The 25,299-nt window shown below is 38.4% G+C and overlaps 3 protein-coding genes across 3 annotated transcripts; 1 reads left to right on the top strand and 2 right to left on the bottom strand.

Moving 5' to 3' along the window:
- Nucleotides 1-754: 754 nt before the first annotated feature.
- LOC142626299 (uncharacterized) lies at nt 755-5,748 on the bottom strand. The gene is made up of 9 exons (XM_075800116.1): nt 5,282-5,748; nt 4,954-5,098; nt 4,243-4,411; nt 3,740-3,998; nt 3,271-3,359; nt 2,872-3,054; nt 2,685-2,770; nt 2,348-2,432; nt 755-1,785 (listed from the first exon to the last, which is right to left on the bottom strand). The coding sequence occupies exons 1-9, from the start codon at nt 5,487-5,489 to the stop codon at nt 1,651-1,653; spliced, it is 1,359 nt and encodes a 452-aa protein (XP_075656231.1). The 5' UTR covers nt 5,490-5,748; the 3' UTR covers nt 755-1,650.
- Nucleotides 5,749-7,716: 1,968 nt separating this feature from the next.
- On the bottom strand, nt 7,717-11,282 carry LOC142623853 (uncharacterized). Its single transcript, XM_075797325.1, has 5 exons — nt 10,311-11,282; nt 9,407-9,512; nt 9,217-9,317; nt 9,037-9,108; nt 7,717-8,102 (listed from the first exon to the last, which is right to left on the bottom strand). Exons 1-4 carry the CDS (start codon nt 11,075-11,077, stop codon nt 9,042-9,044), a joined length of 1,041 nt encoding a protein of 346 aa, XP_075653440.1. The 5' UTR covers nt 11,078-11,282; the 3' UTR covers nt 7,717-8,102; nt 9,037-9,041.
- Nucleotides 11,283-21,317: 10,035 nt separating this feature from the next.
- Nucleotides 21,318-22,347, top strand: LOC142625355 (uncharacterized). The gene is made up of 2 exons (XM_075799034.1): nt 21,318-21,490; nt 21,966-22,347. Exons 1-2 carry the CDS (start codon nt 21,318-21,320, stop codon nt 22,345-22,347), a joined length of 555 nt encoding a protein of 184 aa, XP_075655149.1.
- The last annotated feature ends 2,952 nt before the right edge of the window (nt 22,348-25,299 follow it).

The raw sequence follows: 25,299 nt of genomic DNA, 5'->3' as shown, positions 1-25,299 counted from the left end.
ACACAAGAAAGCGACCGGGCCTATTACCATCTCCCTCTTCTGCTAATCGGATTGAGTATGGAAGGTCAGAGATAGAAATAGGGCCCATCTTATTACACCTAAAAGCCCATTGGACTAAGGCTATTGAATTAGCTTCTCTTAAATAAACACACCAACAAGTGGCAACAACTATGGTCTTCAGTACGTTACATCTACTCTTCCACAATGGGGAGCTAAGCTCCATAAGGGCTGGGAAGTGGACTCTCTAGAGGCTTCACTAAGTTAAGATGAATCCCCCTCCCACACCAAAATCAAGTAATCCATGGCTTGAATTACAGAATCTCTCTCTCTTTCTCTCTCTCTCAATTTTGAAAACTCGAGAGAACCCAAACCCCAAACCCCTACCACGTCCACCATCGCTTAGCAACACTTGCAAAATTCACTCATAATAAAGTAATAATTAATTCTCTCAATACACACACACACACACACACACACACACACAAACGATCAATCCTACGAAAAGTATACAAGAGAGACTTTAAATTGTAAAACTGGAACATTAAAGAGGTACTATTATATCTACGATCTCAAAAACAGTTCACCTCATCATGGTTTCCTTGCAAATCTACTTCGCAGGTAGGATCCTTTAATTCAAGCTCCGTTAAACAAAGTTGTTGCCAGTAGACGAAGAAGTCTGACATTACACTACAAAAAGAATTTCCTACAGAATTATTCATATGCAATCACCTATTTCAATAGATGCCCCCCAAAATGACACAAACTCGTCTATTTGTTTTACTGATGTAGCAACTACATATGATATATTTCGTATTTACTAGCAGTGAATAGTGAACTGCATTACAAAATTCTGGTCTAGTAGTTGAAGAGATTTTTGGCCTGTTAGCTGTGGCAGTTTCCTCTTACTGCAAAAATATCATCCTTCTTGCAACTTCTACAATTCTACTCCATTTACTACGCAATGAGGGCAATATAAGTTCCCTCAGGACCATTATAGGAATTAACTTCAACTCATTCATACACAGTAACAGAAAAAAAAAAAAAATCACCAAAGCAAAGCCTCCACCTTCTGAGTCACTCAAGGTCCACTGCTGGAGAATTGGAATAAATACATGATGCAGATCTTCATATTTCTTGAGGCAGTGATTGGATGATTTTTACCATATAAGAAATCAGAACTGAATGGCAATGAGTCTCCCTCTAAGACCTGTATGGCAATGAGTCTCCCTCTAAGACCTGTATGGCAATGAGTCTCCTTCCACAACAATACTGACTCAGTAATCACCATGTTATTCTTTTTGTATACCCCTGACTAACTAGCTGGTGTACTGGCACTGCCTGGAAAAAAGAATCTTAGAATTAAAATTCAAAAACCTTAAGGGCTCAAAAGAGACTTCAAATTGGTGCTAGTAGACATGTAGCAATTTCCTTTTCAGACTCCTTTAGAGTTGAATGTTGGTTTTGTTTTTCATTTTTTTCTTCTCCTTTTTGTTTCCTTCTATATCAGTTTACACCTCATTGAAGCATCAGCAGAATCTTGAAGCCAAAACATCTCTTTCCTTTTTACTTCTTCCCATCAATCTGGGACTAATGAAGACATACAGAACTCATCGACCATGCAGACAAGCCTGAGCTTCACTGGGTATGAAATCATGATTTGTGCCAGTTTTGATATGGTTGCTTCCCTAATCGCTTCAATACATGCATGCTACCTGCTGCTGAGAGTAGCCCCAGTGCAGCAAAAGCCATTACTGCTGCATTCCCAATGTTGCGATAGTAGCCTCCCTGTAAAAATACCGATTAGCAACTAAAGTATATGACAATATCTTGGAATGAAATCAGGAACCTCTATATGGTATTCTTTAAGAGGATAGCTTTGAGTATAATGTACACAATTGTTCAGTAAAATGAATTTATATTTCCTATCCCTTTAAGCAAGCAAGACTTCCCCCTCCCCAGCCCAAAAAATAAAATTAGAATAAGAAGAGCATTTTACATATGTCGCACTTCTGACATTCTCAGGTGGAAAACAATTACAGATCAGTAAGCAATTGAGTTTGGATCTTCTATTTCTAGATATGCTATAAAGGCTCAGCCTAGTATAATTATATTGCCATCACTGTTGGGTAATGAGAAAAAGGTCACAAAGTTAAAAACTACCGGTTAACATAATTTGCCCTTCAAAATTGCAATCAGTTTACCAACGGTTTGCCACACCATTCAACCAGCAGAATACAAGATCCTGAGATGTTTAATTCTGTTCCCAAAGTTAAATATGCCTTAAATAGAGAGATACACTTTAGGTTTCTAATTATTGAGAGCAAGAGAGAGAGAGAGGGGGACACACTTGGATCAGAAAAAGCAGAATTGCTGCATTTGCAGGGGCTAGAGAAAGGCTTATCATTCCTCCACGCAGCTCATTTGGCACATACCTGTAAACACAATTAATAGCAGAGAACTATCAAAACAGATCCACATAACTTTCTTTTTTTTAGGTAAAATAGTGGGGGAGGGGGAGGTGGGGTTCGAACCATAGATACAAGGCACCACAAAGAATGCATAAAATAGTGGGGGAGGGGGAGGTGGGGTTCGAACCACAGATACGAGGCACCACAAAGAATGCATAACAAAATTTACAGCTGACTCTTCTAAAGTTATGAGATAGAACACTTAGTTTAGCATACATGGTCCTCAATTTGGCAAGTGAAGGTAAAATTAGGCCAACGCAAGCATGGAAGATGCAAAATAGTGTGACCAAAACTTCAATTTCCTACAAATTAGAAATGAACAGTGTAAATGTCCCAACTTCTAACACCAGAGCCACAACAGAAAAATATATTTCTCATAATTCCATAAATATAAGATGTGTACCTGATAATCATAAGCTACTATAGACAACACAAGTCCCATTATAATAAAGGAATATACTAGGAAATCCTCAGTGCGAAGTGACGATGGTCCACTAATAAGCCATGGGAATACTGTGCTTCCTAGCATTCTTGCACCCAGCAAACAAGGATATATCAACCCTAGATGCAGTTCTCGTCCATCAGCCTAAATTTACACAAGTTTCAAAGAGTTTCACAATTTAGTAGATAATTCGCCAGTCAGTATTCATGATTTAGTCAATGTTGAGAGATTAGAAAGTATAGAATCATTGAATTGAAAATAACCTAAAGAAGGTTAAAAAGAATAATAAAATAAAAGACCCATCCTGCAAAATAGTGTTTTGGATGTGATGATTTTGCATCAAAAATTTTTATACCATACCACTAATGTTGGGGCCCATAGAATCCAAAACACTGCAATGGAGAAGTGAAGACAAGCTTGTGCCCATGCCAAAAGCCAAATTCTTTTATCTGCCAATCATAAAGAGTTCGTCAAGTAAAAAAGGAGAGCAAAAGGAGGAAGACAATGATGACAAGTAAAACACTGGATCAAGTCCAAAGCAAATAAAAATAGACCATGACAAGTATCATTTGAAGGCAGCAAAGAATCTGTCAACAAGATGATAGCCGCATGAAACATTAAAAAAAATTTATAAAATAATTTGAACAATTAGTTCAGTTATTTTTCTAACTTGAATGATTTCGAAGTGTCATCATACCTGTATCATTCCAGTCCCAATTGCTCTTTAGTTGATAATAGATTTGACTGTCATTTTAAAATTGCCCAGAAATAGTTTGCTTAAGTAAAAGAAAAGGCAAGATAGATTTTATTAAAATGATGGGACTCTTACCACCAAAAATATATGCATTGAAAGACGTTCTATACTCCGTAAATGCAGTTGTTTGTATAGTTCCTGTCAATCCTCTAGTAAAACAAATAATGCTTATCATTGCCAAGAAGATAGCTGCAGTGGAAGGAGATACTATGTTCTTTTCCAGATTATCACCAACCAGCCAATTTGCAAACACCTGGCTTCCAATGAAAGATGCAGACTCAAAAAAAGTCATTATCCAAAATGTATCACTCATTGAATCTTGCCTGTGCCCTTGCTGCAAACAAAGAGACACAAAAACCATAATCACTAGCAATTCAGCTACTCAACATATGCCTACGATGTCACAAAGGAATTCAGTCCCAAAACATGAGTCCAAATGAAAACAGGAAGTAATCACTTAATCGGGTAAACATACTTAGGCTAGGAGCCTAGGACTGGGTCACTTCCATGAGGAAAAATTATGGCGCCTACATCAAGTACTGAAAAATAAAAGTGAAGAATGATCTCTCTTAACAAACCTTTTCATGTTGAACGACCATCCACGTCTCAAAACTGAATGAAAATATTGAAGAGGTGAGAGACAAACAGATGCTCGCCACCATAACACTTGGATGAGAAGTAACCCTCTTCCATATGCCGACAAAGAGGTGAAGGATGCAAAAAATCAGACAAAATTTTGCTTGACCTCTACACACAGGAATATAAACAATTTTGTAAGAGTTCACGACATATTCCATTCCACAAACTTGAAAAATTAATGCGCCAAAGATGTCTCAGCATTGAAAAAGAAGACTCGGTTCTATCAAGTTCACACGTTATGTTTAAAAACCTTACATAAAAAACGTGAAAGCTAAACACCAGAAGTCCAATATCTAGTTCTGTGTTCTGCACCGATATACAAAAACCTGGCAATGATTCCATATCAACTAAGATTACTGAAAATGAGAGCCTTTATCACCTACAAACTCTTTCTTCTTCTATTTTTTTTAGGTAAGTTCTCGAATTCAAATTTGTTCAAAAATTATTTCCAAAGTACCTATTTTTTCCCCAACTAACTCTAAATTTTCAAACTATTCATCTGCTCAAGAATTCAGAATACATTAATTTATCACTATTCAATTTTATTTCATAACGAACATAAATTTATTTTTTTCCATTTTCTTCTTCAATTTAAATCATGAATAATCTAGACAAATAGCATCTAAATAAATGGCAAAAGGCGCACTTACATTAAATCAGAAAGCACGCCTAAAAAAGTGCCAACGAAAAGAGCAGCTGCAGAACCAACACAGAGATACAAAACCATTTGCTCTCTGCTAACACCATAATAAGCTAGCTCAAACTCTCCAAACACCGACCACAGTCCTTCCATTGCTGTGAGATTTGAAAAAAAAAAATCAGATAACCAATCCGAAATCAAATCGGACAAAAATAGAAATCACTCAGTTAGTTTGTTGAAAAAATCAAGATTGAAATAGGATTCCACATTGTAGAAGAAGAGTATAATTGAAGTGTTAATTATGATTTTGATATATAAAAAGCATAAAAGAGACAGACCTGAAGCGAGGGAATAGAGGAAGAGAAATTTCCGCTGGAAGCGAAGGAAGGAAGAGGGGATTCCGTGGTCGAAGAGAGTCGAGGTTTTGTTGGAGCTGTTATTGGAGGCATAAGGGAAGAGGAAGATGGAGAAGAGGCAGGAGATGAAGATGAATATGAAGAGCGCGGGATTTGGTTCCCAAATGGAGCTCTCGATCACCACCCCCATTATATGTAGCTGGACAATGAGGTTTGAAGTGTGATTTGTATTTGGTTCTGATCTCAGAGAAAACCTAGATCGTAGCCATTGATAAAGTGAATGAAAGCAAGCGAGAGAGAGAGAGAGAGAGAGAGAGAGAGAGAGAGAGAGGGGGAGACGGGTTTGGTTCGGTTCAGATCTGAATAGTGGACCGGAAAAGAGAGTGACTCCTTTGAAGCTGATGTGAGGGAGCGAATTTTGGCTCTCCAACTCCAACTGCAAACGACAACGCGTCGTTTTTTGCAACTTTCAGTTGGCCGCAACGCACCGTTTCCTTTTATTTCTTTGATTTATTTATTTATTTATACATTTTAAAGGGTCTATTCTTTTTTCTTTTTTGATGACTGAAGAATTTTATTCAAGAAAAAAAGAACTACAAAGCAACAAGGCGCCCAGCTCCCCCCTGATAACATCAACAAAACAGGAGGAGCTATTCACTTCTAAGTTATAAGTTATAAATAATAATAATAAAAATAAAAATAAAAGTTAACAAATGCCCTAAAGACATTTCTTTAGAAAATATTTTTAGGAACTTTTTATGGAAAAATAAATAAATAAATAAAACTAATTTTTTAGAGAATTTTTTATATTTCTCATAAAATAGTATCAATTAAAAAAAAAATTGTTTATCAGCAAATTGCCTAAGGCACTCGTTGACCGAATCCATTAAAGAAAAAAAAATGATTGAGGGATAAGATAAACTTGCCAAAAGAGTCGAGGAACTTTACAAATAGTAAAGGAACAATTATGAACCTGTGTACATAGTTGTATCGCTTAAAGAAAAGATGTATATATCTATAGTAAAAAAGTCATAGGAGTATGTAGTCACTTATTTAATAGAAATTTGTAAATAGTCATTTATTAGGGGAAATACATATTGTCCTATTGGTATAAAAATTGTAAGTATTAGATTGTGATCCGTTCCAATGGCCTTGAGCCCGTTGGGCCAAAACCCCTAATTAATTTGTATTCAGCTTTGGGTTTAGTTCACAATGGGAGGTCTCAAAAGAAATTGGGCTAGCAGGTGATGGTTTGAAGCGATGATGTAGTGTTTCTTTGTTTGAAAAGCAATTGTCCAAGGTGAGTACTGAGCAACCGAGGTCCCCTTTTTGGGTGTCCGAACTAGATCACCTAATCCTACTATCAAACCTATAATTCATCACCTTTCACTCATTTTCTCTCCCTGTCTTTCTTCTAACCCCCATTTTTTATTTTCCTTTCTCCTTTAATACACTTTTCTTAGTGGACCCATCATGATGAGAAAATATTCCACACGTGTGTGAGCCCCTCCACTTGTGTGGCTTAAATGGGTTCCTTAGTCTATGTGACTGTTTCTACATTTCCCAACATGTATTGTTGAAATGATTTTTTAGTAATTGCTTTATGTCCTCGGCTACGATGGATGTTTCTTGGAATACAGTTGCCGAGGAGGGTCCCTTGCTTAAAACATCTCAACATTCACCTAGTTAGTGTGAGCCTATCTTGGGCCGAACTAACCTTAGATAAACCTACCTTATGTATTCATTTATGATTTATTTTATGATTTGTACCTATTGCATCCTCTTTTTCTATATAAGAGATGCAAGCCATCTGTATATAGTTACAAATAATCGAAGAAATTCTCTTTCATATTTCCATAATCTTCCATACTCTCTTTCTTTATGGCACATGGGCAAGGCATTGAACTTGGGCTTGGGATGACAAATCTAGTATTAGTATTGATAATGATGGGTTGTGTTGTTAACTAACATGAGTTTACTATCCGAGTCTCGACAATTCGTTAATCTAATTTTTCAGTTTGGCCCCACAAAAAGGACAAACCTTTAGTATGATGGGAGAGCTGTACCAAAAATTGGCCTAAGTAGGTCATCCTAATTTCAATCTTTAGTAGTACTTTTTTTTCTTTTTCCTTCAAAACAAAGCATAACAATTACAAGTTTCACACGTATTTATGAAAAGATATCACATTGGAAGTAATGATTACAGCTCATCTAATCAGGCTATTTTGATGCATCATTCATCAACACAGGTGCATGCTTACGAAAGCGGTTGGTAAAAGGAGCACCAACCTAAGTTAAGCTATAGTGCTTAATTTTGGCAGCATCTTTAAATACATGTTGGTTGAATGTAAATTTGAGGATCTGCAGTGTTCCTTATGCTGTAGAAAACGTGAAGAAGATTAGAAAGTCTCAAGCACTTAAAAAATTAAACAATGCAATGGAAATCTTATTGGCTCAGCTACCTGTACAAAATGAGTTTCCTAATTTCATGGAGGATTGAAAGATTCTAAATTTCCCTTTTCCTCATAATCAAGGAAACAGATCTACTAAAAGAATCCCTAGGCCTAAAATCATATATACTTTTACTGTTAACTCATTGAAACAGGCTGAAGCAGGAACTGAAAATACGTTATGCCATAAATACAAGTTCAGTTTTTTATTGCCACAGAACATTGCAATATCTACTAGGTTAAAACCAGCCTAATGATTCCAATCCTCAAAGCGAACTCCTCATCCTTGCTGTGAGAATGTAGGAGATGCCACTCTGCTGATGAAGAGCAATTGGCAAGTGCATGTCCTTGTCCTGAAGAAGAAAACAAGCCTAGTTAGTGAAAAGTAATACATTTTATGTTGGAGCACTTAAACTTGAAAACTATCCCTCAAATTGAATCATATAAAGTACATAGCCAAACAAATGCTGACAAAGTAAAGGATTACCCAAGGAGGAAAATGACATGTCATTACCTTAATCTTTGAATCTGACACATCGTAGTTGTGCTTTGGTAGATACTAGATTTTACTATCCCACTAGTGGTTTCTCGGTTCAATATATGTATAGTCTCAAAATAGTTTTGGCAATGACATAATCATAATCTAATGCAAAAAAATACATACACATATTGACATACATATATGTCTTCGTAAATTTTAAGTGTGTGTGTCCCTTGCCAAAACTATATATATAGGTAAAAGCTGCAATACACTTTAATAGGGCATACAGAAAAGGAAAAATCACCAATTGATCCAATGGAATATTGAACGGCAGATATTTATGATAGACATGTATCTTCTTTCATACAAGTACTAAGTTGTTAACCAGATCCCTGAAAAGCTCATGAGTGTTGCAATTTTAATTGAAATGCTATAGTTACAAACTATTACTTATATTTACAGGAAAATGGATTATTTTCCATATATATACATGCACATACATATTTCTCAATCCATTTTATTCCACATTTTCAAAAGATGTTACAGCCAATCTCAGCCTTACAGACATCTCCTAAGTATTTTTCATATGGAAAATGTTAATTAGCATGGACTATAAAGTTCTCCTTTTCAGATGCATATTATTGAAAATTGTAATACTCAATTTGCCTATGATTTGCAAGACATAATAATAGAAACATTCCATTTATGTTTGCCAAGTTTCTCCATTACACCACACACTGTCTGACATGCAAGTCTATAAAAAAATTAAAGCAAGGAATATCCTAACCAAATGAGCATGTGCATACCAAAATTAAGTAGTTTGGACCCCAAATGCATTTACATCCAATCCCTCAAAACAAGGCTTTATCTCCATGTTGCTGCCAATAAAGAAAACGGTGAGAATAAACTATAAAGTCAGTTCTTGCAGGAGAAGTGATAACTGAGGAGACAAAAACACTATCCAATAACCCACTAATATCAAATACCTTTCATCTACAGCACCTGGTTTATTTGGTAGCAATGTCTTTAAATCAGAAGCTAGCTTCTTATATACTTCAACCTCTGCTAAAACATGTTCATGATCTCCCTGTACCAATAAATACATGCCAGGAATATGAACCCCATTGCCCATCAAAGAAAATCACCAATAGGACAAATCCAAAAGCAAAGCCTTACAACAAAATCATCCTGCATCCACCCAGGAATGCTTCCTGAGAGAAGAGAGATGTACAGCTCCATTGCCATTTCCGGACTCATGTTCCCAAGCTGTTGCCAAGCATTCCTGCATAATGTAATTAGTAACCTTCATCAATTAAATCACCAAATGAAGTATAGCAAAAACCTATTAGGATGACTACTAATCAAGCTATACACTAGAAGGAAAGGTCTTAGTTTGTTTACACATTAAGTCAATCTGTGTTGATACTTATAGCTAAACTAGATTTCTGATCTATTTCAACACTGGCTGTCATAAATATACCAAACACAAGTATCATTTCAACATTTCAGTCCATCAGCCACAACCGACCACATTCTTTGTTGTTGTTTTTTACTCAATTTTTGATTATCAATATGCTTTTTTCCAAGACTCTTTATCTGCTATGCTTTTATGCCTAATGTTCAAGAGTAATTCTAGTACCACATAAAAAGTCACAACTTTTGCTACAACTTTCCTACATTGGAAATCTGCCACTTTCATATGGACCCACCACTCATAATCTGCCATGTGGACAATTACGGCAACTGTTGTGGATTTTTTTTTTTTGTGGTCTTAAAATTTTTGTATGTTCACTCACCACAACACTATCTTTTGCATATGTAATCATGATTATAAATTGTACTATGAGCTTGGTAAATTAGATTTTTCTCAACCAACCCACACCTCCATGCATTCAATTTGAGACAATTTTATCAATTTACACCAAAGATCTTGCTTCACCCATTAATTAAGGGCATCTCAAAAGTGCCAATCACATATAAGAAAACCAACACTACAAGACAAATTGGCAACCACAATATATAAACAACCTAGCAGTTGCTATAAAAAAAAAAAAAAAAAAATTAATGACTAGCTATTTACCACTTTGCGCGGGCAGAGAGCTTCAATGCCATTGGTTGGGGTTCATGGCAAGGTCCTTGTGTAGCAATTTTGTGAAGCCCATATAACTGCATCTTCAAATTACTTCCAAGACTCGAAACTCGATCAGCATTATCAACAGAACCGACAAACGCCACCGCGGCACCGAAAACCTTTTCCAATTCAGTCCTCTCGATCCCTTCCCATTCCCAATCATCCTCTAAATCAATTAACTTATCGTCTCCATTCTTGTGAAACTCAATTTCACGAAGCTTTTCCTTTCTGGGACTTTCATCAAATACCTTGTCTCCTACGACAGGTTTCTCTCCCACTTCAACGATCTTAACTACCTCCCTACCGCTATCGTCCTCCTTCGGCGACTCACAGTCACATCCTTCAGATTCTTGAATTCCCAACTTTTCCTGAACCAACACTTCGGTTTCGCTTATGTTTTTATTGTCATCAATTTTCTCAACAAGCCCAACTCGAATTTTGGGTTCAACTTCGAGTTTAGGCACCGATTTTACGGTAACGTCATGAAGCTTGCGAAGGTCATTATTAACCCAGGTTATAATAACAGAAACGACAATGATCGTGAGGGTCAAGAGAGTAAAAAGAACTTCCATGGTTATTATCATTGTGTGTGTGCGTGAGAGAGAGAGAGAGGGGGGTGAAGAGGAGGAGAGATTGATATAGATAAAGAGACGGAAAAAGAGAGGATTTTTTTTTTTTGTGCAGAACAGAGCAAAGTATATTCTGCTTATTAGCATCTGCAACTACCATGTAGGTGTCGGTCCCAATTGGATGGCATGCGTCTCTCAACTCAAAAGAGACCCAATTTGAAAAGGACTGTTTCACAAATTTGTGTGTGAGAGATAGAGATGGAGATAAAGAGAGAGAGAGAGAGAGGAGGCGGTAGTTATGGACCAATATGGCTGTTTAGTAGAAGACTACTGGAGTAGTTAGTCGATTGATAATAATATCCCACTAAACCAGGACCTCTAATTAAGCTCAACTGATTTTTTCTATTAAAAAAAAAAAACTTAACTGATAATTATTCCTTTTTCCATTGAAGTTCTAATTGGATATGAACCCCACAAAAAAAAAAATCAATAACTCGATAATAATAAAGAGTAAACAGATAATTTTTTTTCTCAAAAAAAATAAAAAATAAAAAATCACTTCATGGGGTGTGAAATAATATATATATATATATATATATATATATATATATATATATATCTTACCTTATATGTTTGAAATTTTTAAGGGCTTCTTTATATATTAAAAAAAAATATGCTTTAGGTATTGATGATTTTTTCTCTCAAGAATGGGAGTCTTTACTTCGTTGAATAAACTCTTTCTCCAAGATATAATTATTGATTTTCAAGCTGAATAAAATTCGTGGTATTTTCATTAAAACTATATAAAAAAAACAAAAAAAAACTATGAGTTCAAATCTTATTCTACCTTACTAACTGTAGGGGGTAAAATCTCAAACCCAACCCACTCAGATTGGGCTAAGATTAGAACACAATACAATTAATTTGTAAAGATAGATATGCAGGTTAACACTTGGATTCCTTGGAAGTGTGGCTTAGTGATTAAAGAAGTAAGGTTAGCCACATGAATGACTTAACAATGACAGAAATTTAACAAGAAAGGGTGAAATTCTTATTTATCTCTTTCTTTCAGCTAACCAAAAATCTACAGGACTTGAAGAGAATTATAGTTTGGCTCCTATCTCTTTCTCTCTCTCATTTTTTGATCCCCATTCATGTAGGATCTTCCTTCCTTTTATAGCCACTTGAACCACATCCCAGCCTTCCACTTGGAGTGCTTTTAATCTTTCCCTTGATACTTGTCTCATCACTGCTTTGCTGGTGGTGGTAGAGTAGGATACAAGTGTGAGGCACTGTTCAGGGGTCATTTTGCCATAAATGCGGTCAGTTGGGTTGTTGCAGTGCATTTAATGTGAAGGTAATGATTGCTTTATAGAAAAGTTTCTTCCTATCTTCACTTGTATTTGTTATCATTTCCCTCTTCGGCTGCCCAGCTCTAATTTAGGGTGGCTTCGACCTTGTCTGCCATGTGGTTGCCCTAATGATACTTCCTCAAGTATTGGATACACCTCGGTGATATTTTCTTGTTGGATGTTTCGGCCATCTTGGCTGGAGTAGAATTGATTTGAAGGCAAATTGGACCAAATTACACCTCGGGTCCAATTTAACAAGAGTGCCACTCATAAACCTTCCCTCCCACACTAACCTTTACCAATTTTTTTTTAAAAAAAAAAATATATATATTCTACCTTTAAAACTCAATAATTGGCTAGTGCTGAGCAAGATTAAATCTTAAAGTAACAAAATTCCAAACCGATAGAAAACTTAGTTTGAGGATAATAAAGAAAGATAACATAGAGTACTAGGAGATGATCTGATGTGCAAGCAAAATGGTGTCAATTCAAAGATGTCTATTTAATTCCCATAAAAAAAAAAAAAAGATGTCTATTTAATTTTTTTTAATAGGACGATACAAACAAAAGCCCAACAGTAGCAAGACAAAAATACTCACGGGAGTGGGATGTGTAAGGTAAAAGGATGTCCATGTCAAAGGAAGGGGCTTTTATGGGCTATAATAATAAGCGGCGGTACTGTGCCAGGTGGGGTTCATGTTTTTCTCGTGGTTTTAATTGTCTTTACCCTTTAACTTAAGGCCATGTCCACGTTTGGAAGTAAAAAACAAAAGTTAAAAGGAATTATAGTAGATGAGATGTCTTAGAGCATCCAAAGCAGTAGAGCTAAAAATTTAGCTTTTTAGTTTCACAAAAAGTTACTTTATCTATTTTACCTATACATTTTACAAAACATGCTACAGCAGTGGATCTATTTTAACTTTCAACACAATAAAATAATATAAACCTCACAATAAAATAATATATCTACTACAATAAAATAATATATTCATTACAATAAATAACAATCACAACCAACCGCAACCGCTATCACTACCACTACCGCCACCGCCACCGACTCTTCCACCGCCACCGCAATCACTACCGCCGCCCACCGTCACCGCCGCCACCGCCGCCACGTAATAGAATAATATATTCTCTACAATAAACAACAATCACAGCCACTGTCATCATCACTGTCACTACCACCACCACCATTGCAACTGTCACCACCACTGCAACCGCCACCATCAAAAAATTTATTTTTTTCTCACCAATATTAAGTAGTAATAATCTACCGCTTAAAATTTATTACAAAAATATTATAAAACATTACTTAATTTTAATTTCTTATTATTCTTTATTTTCTTTTTCTTTTTTATCTTATTTGTTGGTTTCATCCAAATACACGTATTTTTTTTTTCCTCTTTGTTTGCTTCATTTCTTCAATCCTCTGAACTTTTCTTTCTGAAAGTGAATGAGAGACAGAGAGAGGCACGGTGATAAAAGAAAGGAAAAAAAATGGAGCAAAACCCAGAAGGATCAGCGGTGAGCTCAGAAGGATCAGCGGTCAAACTCAACCAAAAACCCAGATCAAACTCATAAGGATCGGCGGCGTGGGTCTGAGCTAATCGGCGGCTTGGAGGGTCGGTGACGGTGTGGGTTTGAGAGCTTGGGACGGAGTGGGTCTGAGGTTGAGAGGGTTGATTGGCGGTGGGTCTCAGCTGGTGGGTCGGTGACGGTGGGTCTCGGCGACGGTGAGCTTGAGAGAGTTGAGAGCTTCGGACGGCGTGGGTCTCGGCGACGGTGAGCTTGAGAGAGTTGAGAGCTTCGGACGGCGTGGGTCTCGGCGACGGTGAGCTTGAGAGAGTTGAGAGCTTCGGACGGCGTGGGTCGGTGATGGGCCGGCGGCGGTGAGCTTGAGTGAGTTGAGAGAGTTGAAAGAGAAGAGATGAGAGTTGAGAGAGTTGAAAGCTTTAGTGCACAGAGAGAGAGAGAGAGAGAGAGAGAGAGAGAGAGAGAGAGAGAGAGAGAGAGAGAGAGAGAGAGAGAGAGGCGTTTTGTTTGAATTATTTTAATCGGGGCCCGAATAAAAAATTCTTTTTTTTTTTATAACTTTCAGCTACAGTGCTCATGTATTGATACATGAGCACTGTAGCGCAAAGCTAAATTTTTTTAGCTTTGCCTCCATTGCTGCAGGAGGGTTTTAGGGTTTGAGTGGAGCTAAAATAGCAATATAGCTATTTAGCTCCACTGCTGTGGATGCTCTTATTATATTTTGTTTACAGTCATAGAGTGCATCACTGGACCGATAATCTCTATAGGATTCGTAGTGATTAATTAATTAGTATGATGTGCATGCTTGCTCTAAAGTCTAAAGTCTAAACTAAAAGCAATGACTAAAAATATACAATGAAATTGGATGAGCAACCAAGTCTTATTGTAGGTATGCGGTCCATTCGTAACTTAATGATTAAAACTTCATACAATTAGCTATGATCTGTAATTGCTTGCAATTGGGGTACATTCCTGGAACAATCACTGGGCAATGGGCATAGTGAATTTAATATAAGAATGATGTCTCCTAGATCCAACGATTTTATTATTATTTTGGGCTGAATTCTTAGATGCAACAATTAAGAAACTAGTAATTTAGCAAATGATAAAACAGTTAACAAACTAGTATTACTAAATTCTAGTGGGTTCTAGTTAGCTCAATTAATAAAATTTTTAAGGATTGAATAAAAAATTTAGGGTTCAATCATCGTCTACACTAAAAACTGATTAATATCTTAATTTAATAATAAAAAATACAATAATTAAAAGTGAATGTCATAAATTAAAACTCTATAAAAAAATTATTATTAAATTCTATCCACAAATCTCACATGCAATAGTTTAGTTATTTTTTGTAAGATATATTTGCTTTGCATAAAAGTTGTCGGTTGGTGTACCACAATTGATTGAGGAGGTACGTTTTGCCATATTCAAGGATCGCAATTACCTGATAAAAGTAAAACCATCCCAAACAAGACCCATTGGGTTTTTCAATTGAAATTCTATTTAGATTCAACCTGGGATAGTGGGATATAAATAAACTCTCCTCTATATTTGATGACCCCACAGTCAAATGTAGAACCAAAATTCCCTTCCTAGCCAACCCCTCACCTGATAGGCTCAGTTGGACACCAAACAAGTTTGGAAATTTCACTGTTAAATATGCTTTACCTTTAGACCAGTCACCTAGATTCCAGGATCCAGGTCCATTAGACAAAATGGAATAGAAAGTAGAAACACCAATAAAAACTAAACATCCTCCTCAGTAATACTGCTTTGATTCCTATGAATAGCAGATGGCCCCAACAAGAAACAGCCCATGTTCTATGCGACAACCACAATCTCTAGAGCATATTCTCCTCGATTTCCCTTTCTCTGTAGTTTGCTGGTCTAACTCATATAGGCCAATTAATCTTAGCAGGTTGGGAATTCTCTCTACTAGTGAACTAGTCAAGAAAGTAATTTTCCCCTCTAAATATCTGAGATTAAGTAAGGATGATGGAGCACGATTCACTTTATTTACTGCAATGTCACTTGACAAGATATGATGGGTTAGAAATCTAGTAGCTTTTGAAAGAGGAGAGCTTGTGACTAGTGTCCAGTTCTACTGGACACGTTAAGATGCAAACATGTGTTTAGTTTTGGATATATGTCTGCATCTCAGCGTGTCTAGTAAAATTAGACATTGGATACAAGTCGTGTCCTTTTTGAAAAGTGTACACTGGACCCTTTGAAAACAGCAGTGGAAGTATGTTAAAAAACTACTAGAATCATTAATCTGCTTGGCAATCTTTGCATTCCACTGAAAGCTTCAGAAAATCAAGCTGGACTCCTCATCAGTCAGGTTGGTTCAAGGTAAACTTTGATCATGTAGCCATTCGTCCTTAAAATTCCCTAGTTGTGGCAGTTTGCAAAATGACAAGGGGGATATCATTTTTGCTTACTCTATAGTGCTTCCTCCTTGAGAACCCCTATTAGCTAATAGTAAGTGCAGCTTGTTTGGCTATTTCTATGGCAATAGAACACAAGTTCAACTATGTTTGCTTTAAAGGAGATTCCAAAATGCTTATTGATGCACTTGTCAATCTTTCAACTTCCACTCCAAATCTTAAGGATTCATTGCAGAGATTAAGCCTTAATTGAATTCATTTTTGTGTTGGGATTCTATCTTTGTTCATAAGCATGTAAACTTCTCAGCTCATTTTCTATCTTGCCCGTTGGGTCATTTTGTGTAATTGGGATGTCCCGTTTTCATCTCCACTCTTTTTCTTTTCTCTGTAATGATGTATCTTACTTATAAAAATAAAATAAAAATTACATTTCCCATCAAGTTCTACTTTTAATTAAACTAGCTTGTATTTTCTCAAAAAAATAAAAATAAAAATAAATAGCTTGTAAGTTGTAACCTATGCTTATATACTAAAAATATTCAGCGATAAGTTTGTCTTATCTAGATGAGTGAAATAATCATATCAATTTTTAGGGTGAGTATTTGTTGAGGTCCAAAAAATAACAATGACGTACCAAGGCCCAAAACAATGCAAAGGATTGAAGCCTGAGAAAATGATAAAGCATTTGAGCTCCCAATAAAAAAGGGGAGAGGTCCAAACCCATTAAGGGTCCATCAAATGGGGCCCAAGTCCATGGATGGGCAAATTTCGGGCCCCATGAAATAAAGGAAGAAAAAAGCTCAACCCAGCCATTAAAGGTCAGAAGAATCACTGGGGAGTCTAGGAAAATAATCGGGCTAGGATACCTGGGAATTCCTAAGAGCCTGGGATCCTCGGGACGTGCAGCAAAACCAGGTTTGGATTAAGACAGTTCAGAGGAGGGTGCCAAGAAACACAAGGAATAAGAATAGATATGTCCTTTTCAACCGCCCAAGGGTGCAGAAAAGAAGTTAGAGGGCTTGGGACCAGCAATTCATAAACAAGAGCATGGAACCTTGGGGAACCTAAGAAGAAGAACCAAGAAGGGAAGAGGCTTGCGATCTTTCAGCCTGGCAGAAAGGAATCAGCTCGCTTGGGAAAAATGACAAAAGGGAAAGCAGTCAAAAGTTGGGCCTGAAAAGATGGGATCTAGAAGCCTTGAAAGGAGAATGACCAAAGGTCAGCCCTTTAGGACACCCTAAAACTGGAAAGTTAGCAAGAGGCTTTTTGAGGAGAAAACCTCAAAAGAAGAAGATAATGAGGAAAGAGGAAGGGACCAGCCATTAATGTTGCTGGCAAAACATTGATTCTGGTACCTAAAAGAGCAAAAGGGGGGAATCAGTGGTACCACGGAAACCCTAGAATGGCACTATAAAAGAGGGAGCAACCAACAGTAAAAGGCATTCAACAACAGTGCATTAGAGTAAAATCCTTGAGAAAAAACTTTGTCAAAATTCAAAAAGAGAGAAAGGAAAGGGAAATACCGTCCAGTATCCTTAAGTAGCCACTAGAGAACACACTTGGATTCAAACTTTGCAAGTCTTAGAGGCCTAAAAGGCCATCTAAGTCTGTGATTTTTGAACTTATTTGGACCTTGTAACACGTCGTAGTGAGCGTAGTGTATTACATAATCAAGAAAGTAACAAAGTATTTTATATATTTCAAGGATCTCTAACGCTTTATTTCATGTTCTTTCTTAATCATTTTGTTCCTTTGTTGTCTTCTTGCTATTCAATGCATATATTTCTCGTATGTTAGCATGTATGTGTTGTAGGATTTGTGCTCTGTGCATCACCTAGTTCAAAATCAGCCCAATTAAGCTACGTTGAACCAAGCTCAGTCCCTTAAAACAATAAGTGTTAGGCCTAGGATCCTTGTTCCTACTTGAGCATGTGTCTTAAAAAAAGAACCCACACATTTTGGCAACTCCGTTGGGGATTGGGTAAAGGAGAGGGAAGAAGCAGTTCCTTCGCAAAGCATAGCTTCAAGACCAAGGAACAGTAAAGGTACCAATGTGCCACCTGTGGCATTTGAGCCTGTAGGAGAAAATGAGCTAGCTTCCAGACAGAGGAATAAGGTACCTTTGGTGGAGTAGGAGGTTGTCTCAGGATAGAGACGCAAGGGGGAGGAAGAGGAGAGGAACTAGACCTCGTGGCTTGAATGACAGAAATGATGAAAGATTTGCAACAGGAGATCCGCCTCCTCAAGTAGGGAAGGACTCAAGAAATCAGAGATAACACCCCCTATGGCCAATTAAGAGAGAGCCCAACCAGAGGGAGGGTTAGCAGTAGGCGGTGGAGCTAACCCCTAGTATCTTACACTGGCGAATGTCAGAACAAGAAAGGGAAAAGCTCTCGGGGGTCTCCAAGCAATTTTCTCGGGATCCCCCATTCCTACCAAAACTCCTTGGCAAGCCTTATCCCAAGGGATATGAACCCCCAAAGTTCCATCCTTTTGATGGGAGAAATGGAAGTGTTATGGAGCACGTGAGTAGGTTCATTCACACCATGGGTCCTTATGCAGGAGACAGGAAGCTGTGTTTAAGAGAATTTGCTAAGTCCCTAGTGGACATAGCAAATACATGGTACACTACCTTGAGGCCTGAGTCCATCAAGACCTAGGATGAGATGATGGAGAGGTTTTGCGCAAAGTACTATCCAAGTAAGGACAAGGCCACATTCCAAATCCTTCAAATGGTAAGGCAGAGGCCTGGAGAGGATCCTATCCAGTTCATCAAAAGGTTTGAAGACGTTTCTTTGGACTGCTATGGAGACCACAAAGAAAAGGAACTCGTGGAGACTTGCATATCCAACATGCTTTTTGATTACAAGCTTAACCTTGAAAATCTATGCATAACCTAGTTTGTCGACCCGCAACAAAGGACCAGGAGAACAACGCTGACTATGAGAACAAAGAGGGTGCCAGTACCCCAAGCCATGACGGCTTCAGTAGACAAAAAGAAGAAGAGACCTGAAGGAAAAATGGCCAAGGAACCACCTGTGATCCCATGTACTACTAAAGAATTGAATCATGTCTTGGATAAGTGGATTGGAGATGGAATCGTTAGACCATTCACTGTATCCAGGCCACCTACTAAAGATGAAAGAAAGAATCTGTTATTTTGCATAATTCATAACTATGTCAAGCATTCTACTAAGGATTGTCGGACCCTTTCGTAGGCTTTTTCACAAGAAGCTTACAGAGGGGACCCTAAAGCTCACTTAAAAGGAACCCGAGGTGCAAAGGAACCCTTTACACAATCACAAAGGGAAGGGAGTGGTGGCTGTGGTGATCCATGGAAATCCGATGGAAGCAGAAGAATCTGGAGGATCATTCCATCCAAACATAATTAGGACCCTTCAGAAAAGCCCTAAGTTTAGAACACTATTCAACCAATTGGGATTTGGGCCAGAAGCAATAACGATGGCCACAGAATCCTTCATGAATATAGCAGTAGATTTTGGAGTGGAATGTTTCACAGCAGAATCTCATGCCAGCCGAGCCTACTTGGAAACAACCAATGCAATAACCTTCACGGATGAGGACATGGAAGTTGAATACCCAAACCATTGCATACCCCTTTATTTAATGGCCATCATAAATGGTGTCCAAATTAGAAGAGCATTGATAGACACAGGAGCATCACTCAACCTCATAGCCCTAAGTACCCTAGAAGCCGTGGGCCTGATTGGCAAGAGGATCTTGGGGGCTCCTATGGAGATAATAGGATTTGGAGGATCAACAGAATCGACTAAAGGATATGTGTAGTTGGCTTTGAGAGTAGGCCCAATAGTAGCCCTGACCAGATTCCATGTGATTAACTTAGAGGTTTCTTCCCATGTTTTGTTGGGACGCCCCCTGCTCCATAAGCATTGCCTTATTCCCTCCACCTACCATCAATATGTTAAAGGGAGATTGAATGAGAGGCCCGTAAGGATCCTTCCCAACCCAAACTCTTTCAGCTAAGGAGAAGTGAACTTTGTGGAAACAATTTTTTATGGCGAGTTGGAACCAGATGATGAGAGCCCTACGCCAGGGACCCTAGGAGCACCTATCTTGGAAGAAGAAGAAGGAGGGGGTACCTATGACCTGAGGAACCTCTTGGACAGAAAAATGCAAAAGAAGGAGACCAACTCCTCAGGATCTCGGGAATGCGTAATAGTACGAGAGCCTGGAGGGAGGCTAATATATCGTTTATGAAGGTACGCAAGGCCTGAATACGTAGTACAGGAAGGTCCTAAACCGCCAGATTGTATGATGGCTCAAGAAAAAATCCTAGAGGACCCAATCGAGGAAGCACAAATCCAACCCGATGAGGAATTGGAAGAGGCAAACTTAGGGGCTGAGCTGGCATCCCAGAAGCCTGTTTTCATTAGCAGTCAGCTGACATCACAAGAAAAAGAATAGTTAGCGGCATTGCTCATGAGATATGTGGATGTGTTCGCATGGACATACGATGAGATGCCTGGCCTGGATCCAGGACTGGTAGTCCATTCTCTCAATGTGGACCCGGGAGTCAAGCCAATGATCCAACCAGCTAGAGTCTTTCACAATGATATAGAGGCTCAAATAACTCAGGAAGTTAAGAAGCTACTGGCAGTTGGGTTCATCAAGTCAATCCAGCATCCCAAATGGCTCTCCAACATAGTACTTGTGAAAAAAAAGAATGGTCAAATCTGGTGTTGTGTGGATTTTCGCAATCTAAATAAGGCATGTCCAAAAGATGAGTTCCCTTGCCTAATATTGATCTCCTTGTAGATTTAGTTGCAGGAAACTCTATGTTCTCATTTATGGATGGATATAGTGGGTATAATCAAATCCGTATGGCTACTAGGGATGTAGAGAAGACAGCATTCAGGACCCCGATCGGAAATTTTTATTACACTGTGATACCCTTTGACCTTAAAAATGCAGAGGCCACATACCAGAGAATCATGACAACTATCTTCCATGATATGTGCATAGGGAAATGGAAGATTATGTAAATGACATTGTGATAAAGTCAAAAACCAGGGCAAGACACTTCCAGGTACTTGAACAAGTTTTTGAAAGGTGTAGGAAGTACAAACTATGCATGAATCTCGTGCCTTTGGAGTATCTGCTGAAAAATTTCTTGGGTTCCTAGTACATCATAGAGGCATAAGTGTGGATCCAGCTAAGGCCACAGCCATCGCAACAATGAAATGGCCTACAATAGTTAAAGAGCTCAAAAGTTTTCTGGGGAGAGTCTCCTACATCAAGAGGTTCGTGCCAGGATTAGTTTCGGTCACAAGTGATTTATCTAAACTGTTGAAAAAAGGGGCTGAGTTCACTTGGGGAACTGAACAACAGGAAGCCTTTTAGAGAATCCAACAGACCATGAATCATTTGCCTACCCTACAAGCACCAGTACGTGGGCGACCCTTGTTGCTGTTTTTAGTATCAAGCTCCCAGGCTATAGAAGCCCTGCTAGCATAGGAAGATGATGATGGGAATGAGCAACCCATTTACTATGTGAGCTGGACACTAAAAGATACGAAGACTAGGTACCCCAGGATAGAAAAAAACATGTCTAGTGGTCATCTACGCATCTTAAAGGCTAAAATGGTACTTCTCAGCCTACTAGATCCTCTTGGTAACCAAATCACATCCTATAAAAACACTCCTTCATCAGCCTCTCCTAACAAGAAGAATAGCAAAATGGCTGGTCTTGCTTTCTCAATATGACATCGACCTCAGGACCCCCAAGACTATCAAAAGTCAAGCCATAATAGATTTGCTAGCCCACTTTCTAGGGAACGAGGAGTGTCCATTTAGCGAGGAGATCTCCGAAAAGGTGGTAGTGGCAAAACTCCCAAGAAAGAAGTGGACAATAAGGTTTGATGCATCAACAGCGACAACTTCAAATGGCCTGGGAATTGTACAAAGCTGTGAAGATGGGGATACCATGCCATTGTCCTTCAAGTTTGGGTTTTCCTGCTCAAATAATGCTGCTAAGTACGAGGCATACCTAATTGGGCTAGCCATAGTGCTCAGCTTAGAAGTAAAGCATATGAGGGTTTTGGAAGACTCCAACCTCGTGATCTCCCAAGTAAAGGGTGACTTCGCACTAAGAGAGTGAAGTTTGGCAGCTTACAGAACTTGGGCGTAGAAGGTGGAGCAGAAATTCCAGACCTTTAGTATGGAGTACGCACAAAGAAGTGAAAACAGATTCGCTGATGCACTAGCCACCTTGAGATCCCAAATACCGTTTAAAGGAAAAGGTACTTTGATAAGGGTAAGTAAGCAGGAACATTCCATCATAGGGATCCTTAAAAAGATGTTCCCTGAAGAACCAGAATAGAAAGATTGGAAAGACGAGATAAAAGAGAAAAAAAAATTGGGGCATGAAGGAAGCATCAAAGAACTAAAAGATTACACTCTGATAGAGGGAAAGCTGTACAGAAGGCTGCCCAGAGGGATTCTGTCCAGATGTATCAACGAGAAAGAAGGAAAGCTGAGATTAAAAGAACTACACAGCCAGGTCTGGGGGATTGTAGGTAAAATCAGACTATACAGAAGGATGCAGCGCATAGGGTACTACTGGCTAAATATGAACAAAGAGGCTATAACTGTACAGGAGGAATGTCAGAGGTGTCAACTTTTGGTGGACAAAGAAGAAAGTTATGTTGTGTTCGTGACAGAAGATTGGAGGACCCCATTCTTAAAATACTTGGCTTAAGGGATCCCGCCAATTGATAGGACATTGGCCCACTAACTCAGGAAACTCGCAATCAAATACTTCTTACAGAACGGAATCTTGTTCAAAAAAGGGTACAATGAGGATCCCCTAAGATGCCTAGGATCTAGGGAAGCTAGAGAAGTAGTCAGGGAAGTTCACTCCGGTGACTGTGGAAGTCACCCAGGGAAAAGAAGACTCCACATGCAGCTGTTGTAATTGGGGTACTATTGGCAAAACGTGTCGTGCCTGCCAAGTACTTGGAGATACGATTCATACTCATCCAAATGTACTGTAAGATATGACGACACCATGACCCTTCCACACTTGAGGGCTTGATCTTATAGGACCCATAAACCCTCTTTCCAATGGCCACATATGGATCATGGAGCCATCGAGTATTTTACAAAATGGGTAGAGGCTGTCCCTTTGAAAAAGGCCACTGGAGCAGTTGTAACGAACTTTATTCGAGAACATATCATCACACAGTTCGGGATTCCCAAGAGGTTGATCAGTGACAATGGAACTTCGTTCATAAATAAAGACATGAAGAGCTTGACTGAGACATATTACATCAAACATGGGAGGTCCACACCATATTATCCACAGGGAAATGGTCAGGCAGAGGCTATTAACAGGGTGATACTAAAGATCCTCAAAAAAATGAAACATGAGTATGGGGGAAAATGGAGTGACCACCTGATAGATGTACTCTGGGCATGTAGGAGTTCCTTGAAGACAGCTACATGATTTTCACCATTTTCCCTAGTTTATGGGACAAATGCCATCAACCCCGTGGAGCTAGTCATCCCTACGCCAAGAGTAGTACTCGAAGAAATTCAAGAAGGTACAGAAGGCACAAATAGTAAAAGGAGGTTGATGGATCTGGAGGGGCTAGAGAAAAACGAGAAGTGGCCAGAATGAGGAGTCAAAGGTACTAGTAGAGGATGGCTAAGGCATATGGATAGACAGTACACCCAAGAGCCTTCATGGAAGGGCAGTTGGTGTTAAGGGTAGTAGAGCATGTAAAGAAGAATGTCCTAGGACCTTCCAAATTTACGCCAAAATGGGAGGGACCCTACATCATTAGAAAAGCTCATGATAGCGGATATTACTACCTTAGAAAAGAAGATGGGATTGTCCTGACAGACCTTGTTAGGACATATGTGTTTCACTTGTTTAGAACATATGTCATTCATTATTTATGTAATTGGTTAATCCTTTGTCAAAACTTTACTTGTAATTTGGTAGAATTAGAATGAGTTTTATACTTCAAGAAACTGTGTTTTCAAGATCAAGTGTTGAAGTCATCAAGTCTGTCCAAGAAACAAGCTTAGAAGTGCTATTTATTAAAGCTCGACAGCTGCATCTATTGAGTTTTAAGAAGCTGTTTTGGCCCCAAGGCTCGACAGCACCTCGACACCTTTAGCTGTCGAGATTTAAGAAAAATAGATTATGAGTTCTGTTTTGATTCCAATCCGTGGATGTGTCTTTGGGCCTTCTTTTCTCCTAACCCTAGACATATAAAAAGATTATTTTAAGGGCCGTCAAAGTGTGGCAAGTTGCACAAGCATTAAGAAATCCTTGTTCATGCAAATTGTAACTTGAGACAAAATTCTTGCCCTAGTTCATCTCTCTTGTGAAGAAGTTGTTGTGTCTTTGTACCGTAGGGTTTTGCAACCAAGCATCTTCTTGATTTTCATCGTGTGGATGAATTGAAGAACTTTGCAGCCAACAATCTTCTCTAGTTGGTGATTGAAGTCGCGTACTAAGATCCGCATAATTGGTTAGTCACGTACTTGGGAGCCGTGTATCAAAAGGAGAAATTGTCACTATAGAACAAGTCCAATTGGGTATTGGGGTAAGGGTTCAACTGTAGGTTGGTAAGATATTTAAGATTCCTTTACTTGTAACTGCTTGTTGTGATAATAGTGGAATTTCAAGAGTGGTGACTTTAAAATCATCCAGTGGGGTTTTCGCCTTGGAGGTTTTCCCCATTCGTATACAAATCACTGTGTCATTTATTTTCCGCTGCATACTTTAGTTTAATTGGTGATTTGTTTGTGCTACCACGCGTTTGCATGTTAATTTGATTAATTAATAACTTGGCTAATTAATCAATTTAATCCATCACAAGGGGTCAATACGTTTTTGGCCTATCAAGTGGTATCAGAGCAAGCACACTCTGATTAGGGTTTAATTTTTGTGTGTGATCCATTGACCCCTGTTTATCATGGATAGAGGTCAGTCTCTTATTATACCTCCATTGTTTGATGGTATTAACTATGCATATTGAAAAATACGCATGAGAGCCTTCTTGCAGTCTCTAGATGAGAAGGTGTGGCAAGCTGTGGA

Source organism: Castanea sativa, chromosome 2 (assembly GCF_040712315.1).
Source record: "Castanea sativa cultivar Marrone di Chiusa Pesio chromosome 2, ASM4071231v1".
Taxonomy (NCBI): Eukaryota; Viridiplantae; Streptophyta; class Magnoliopsida; order Fagales; family Fagaceae; genus Castanea; species Castanea sativa.
Note: the sequence above shows the minus strand (reverse complement) of the source record. Positions and strands in the feature narration are given on the sequence as shown.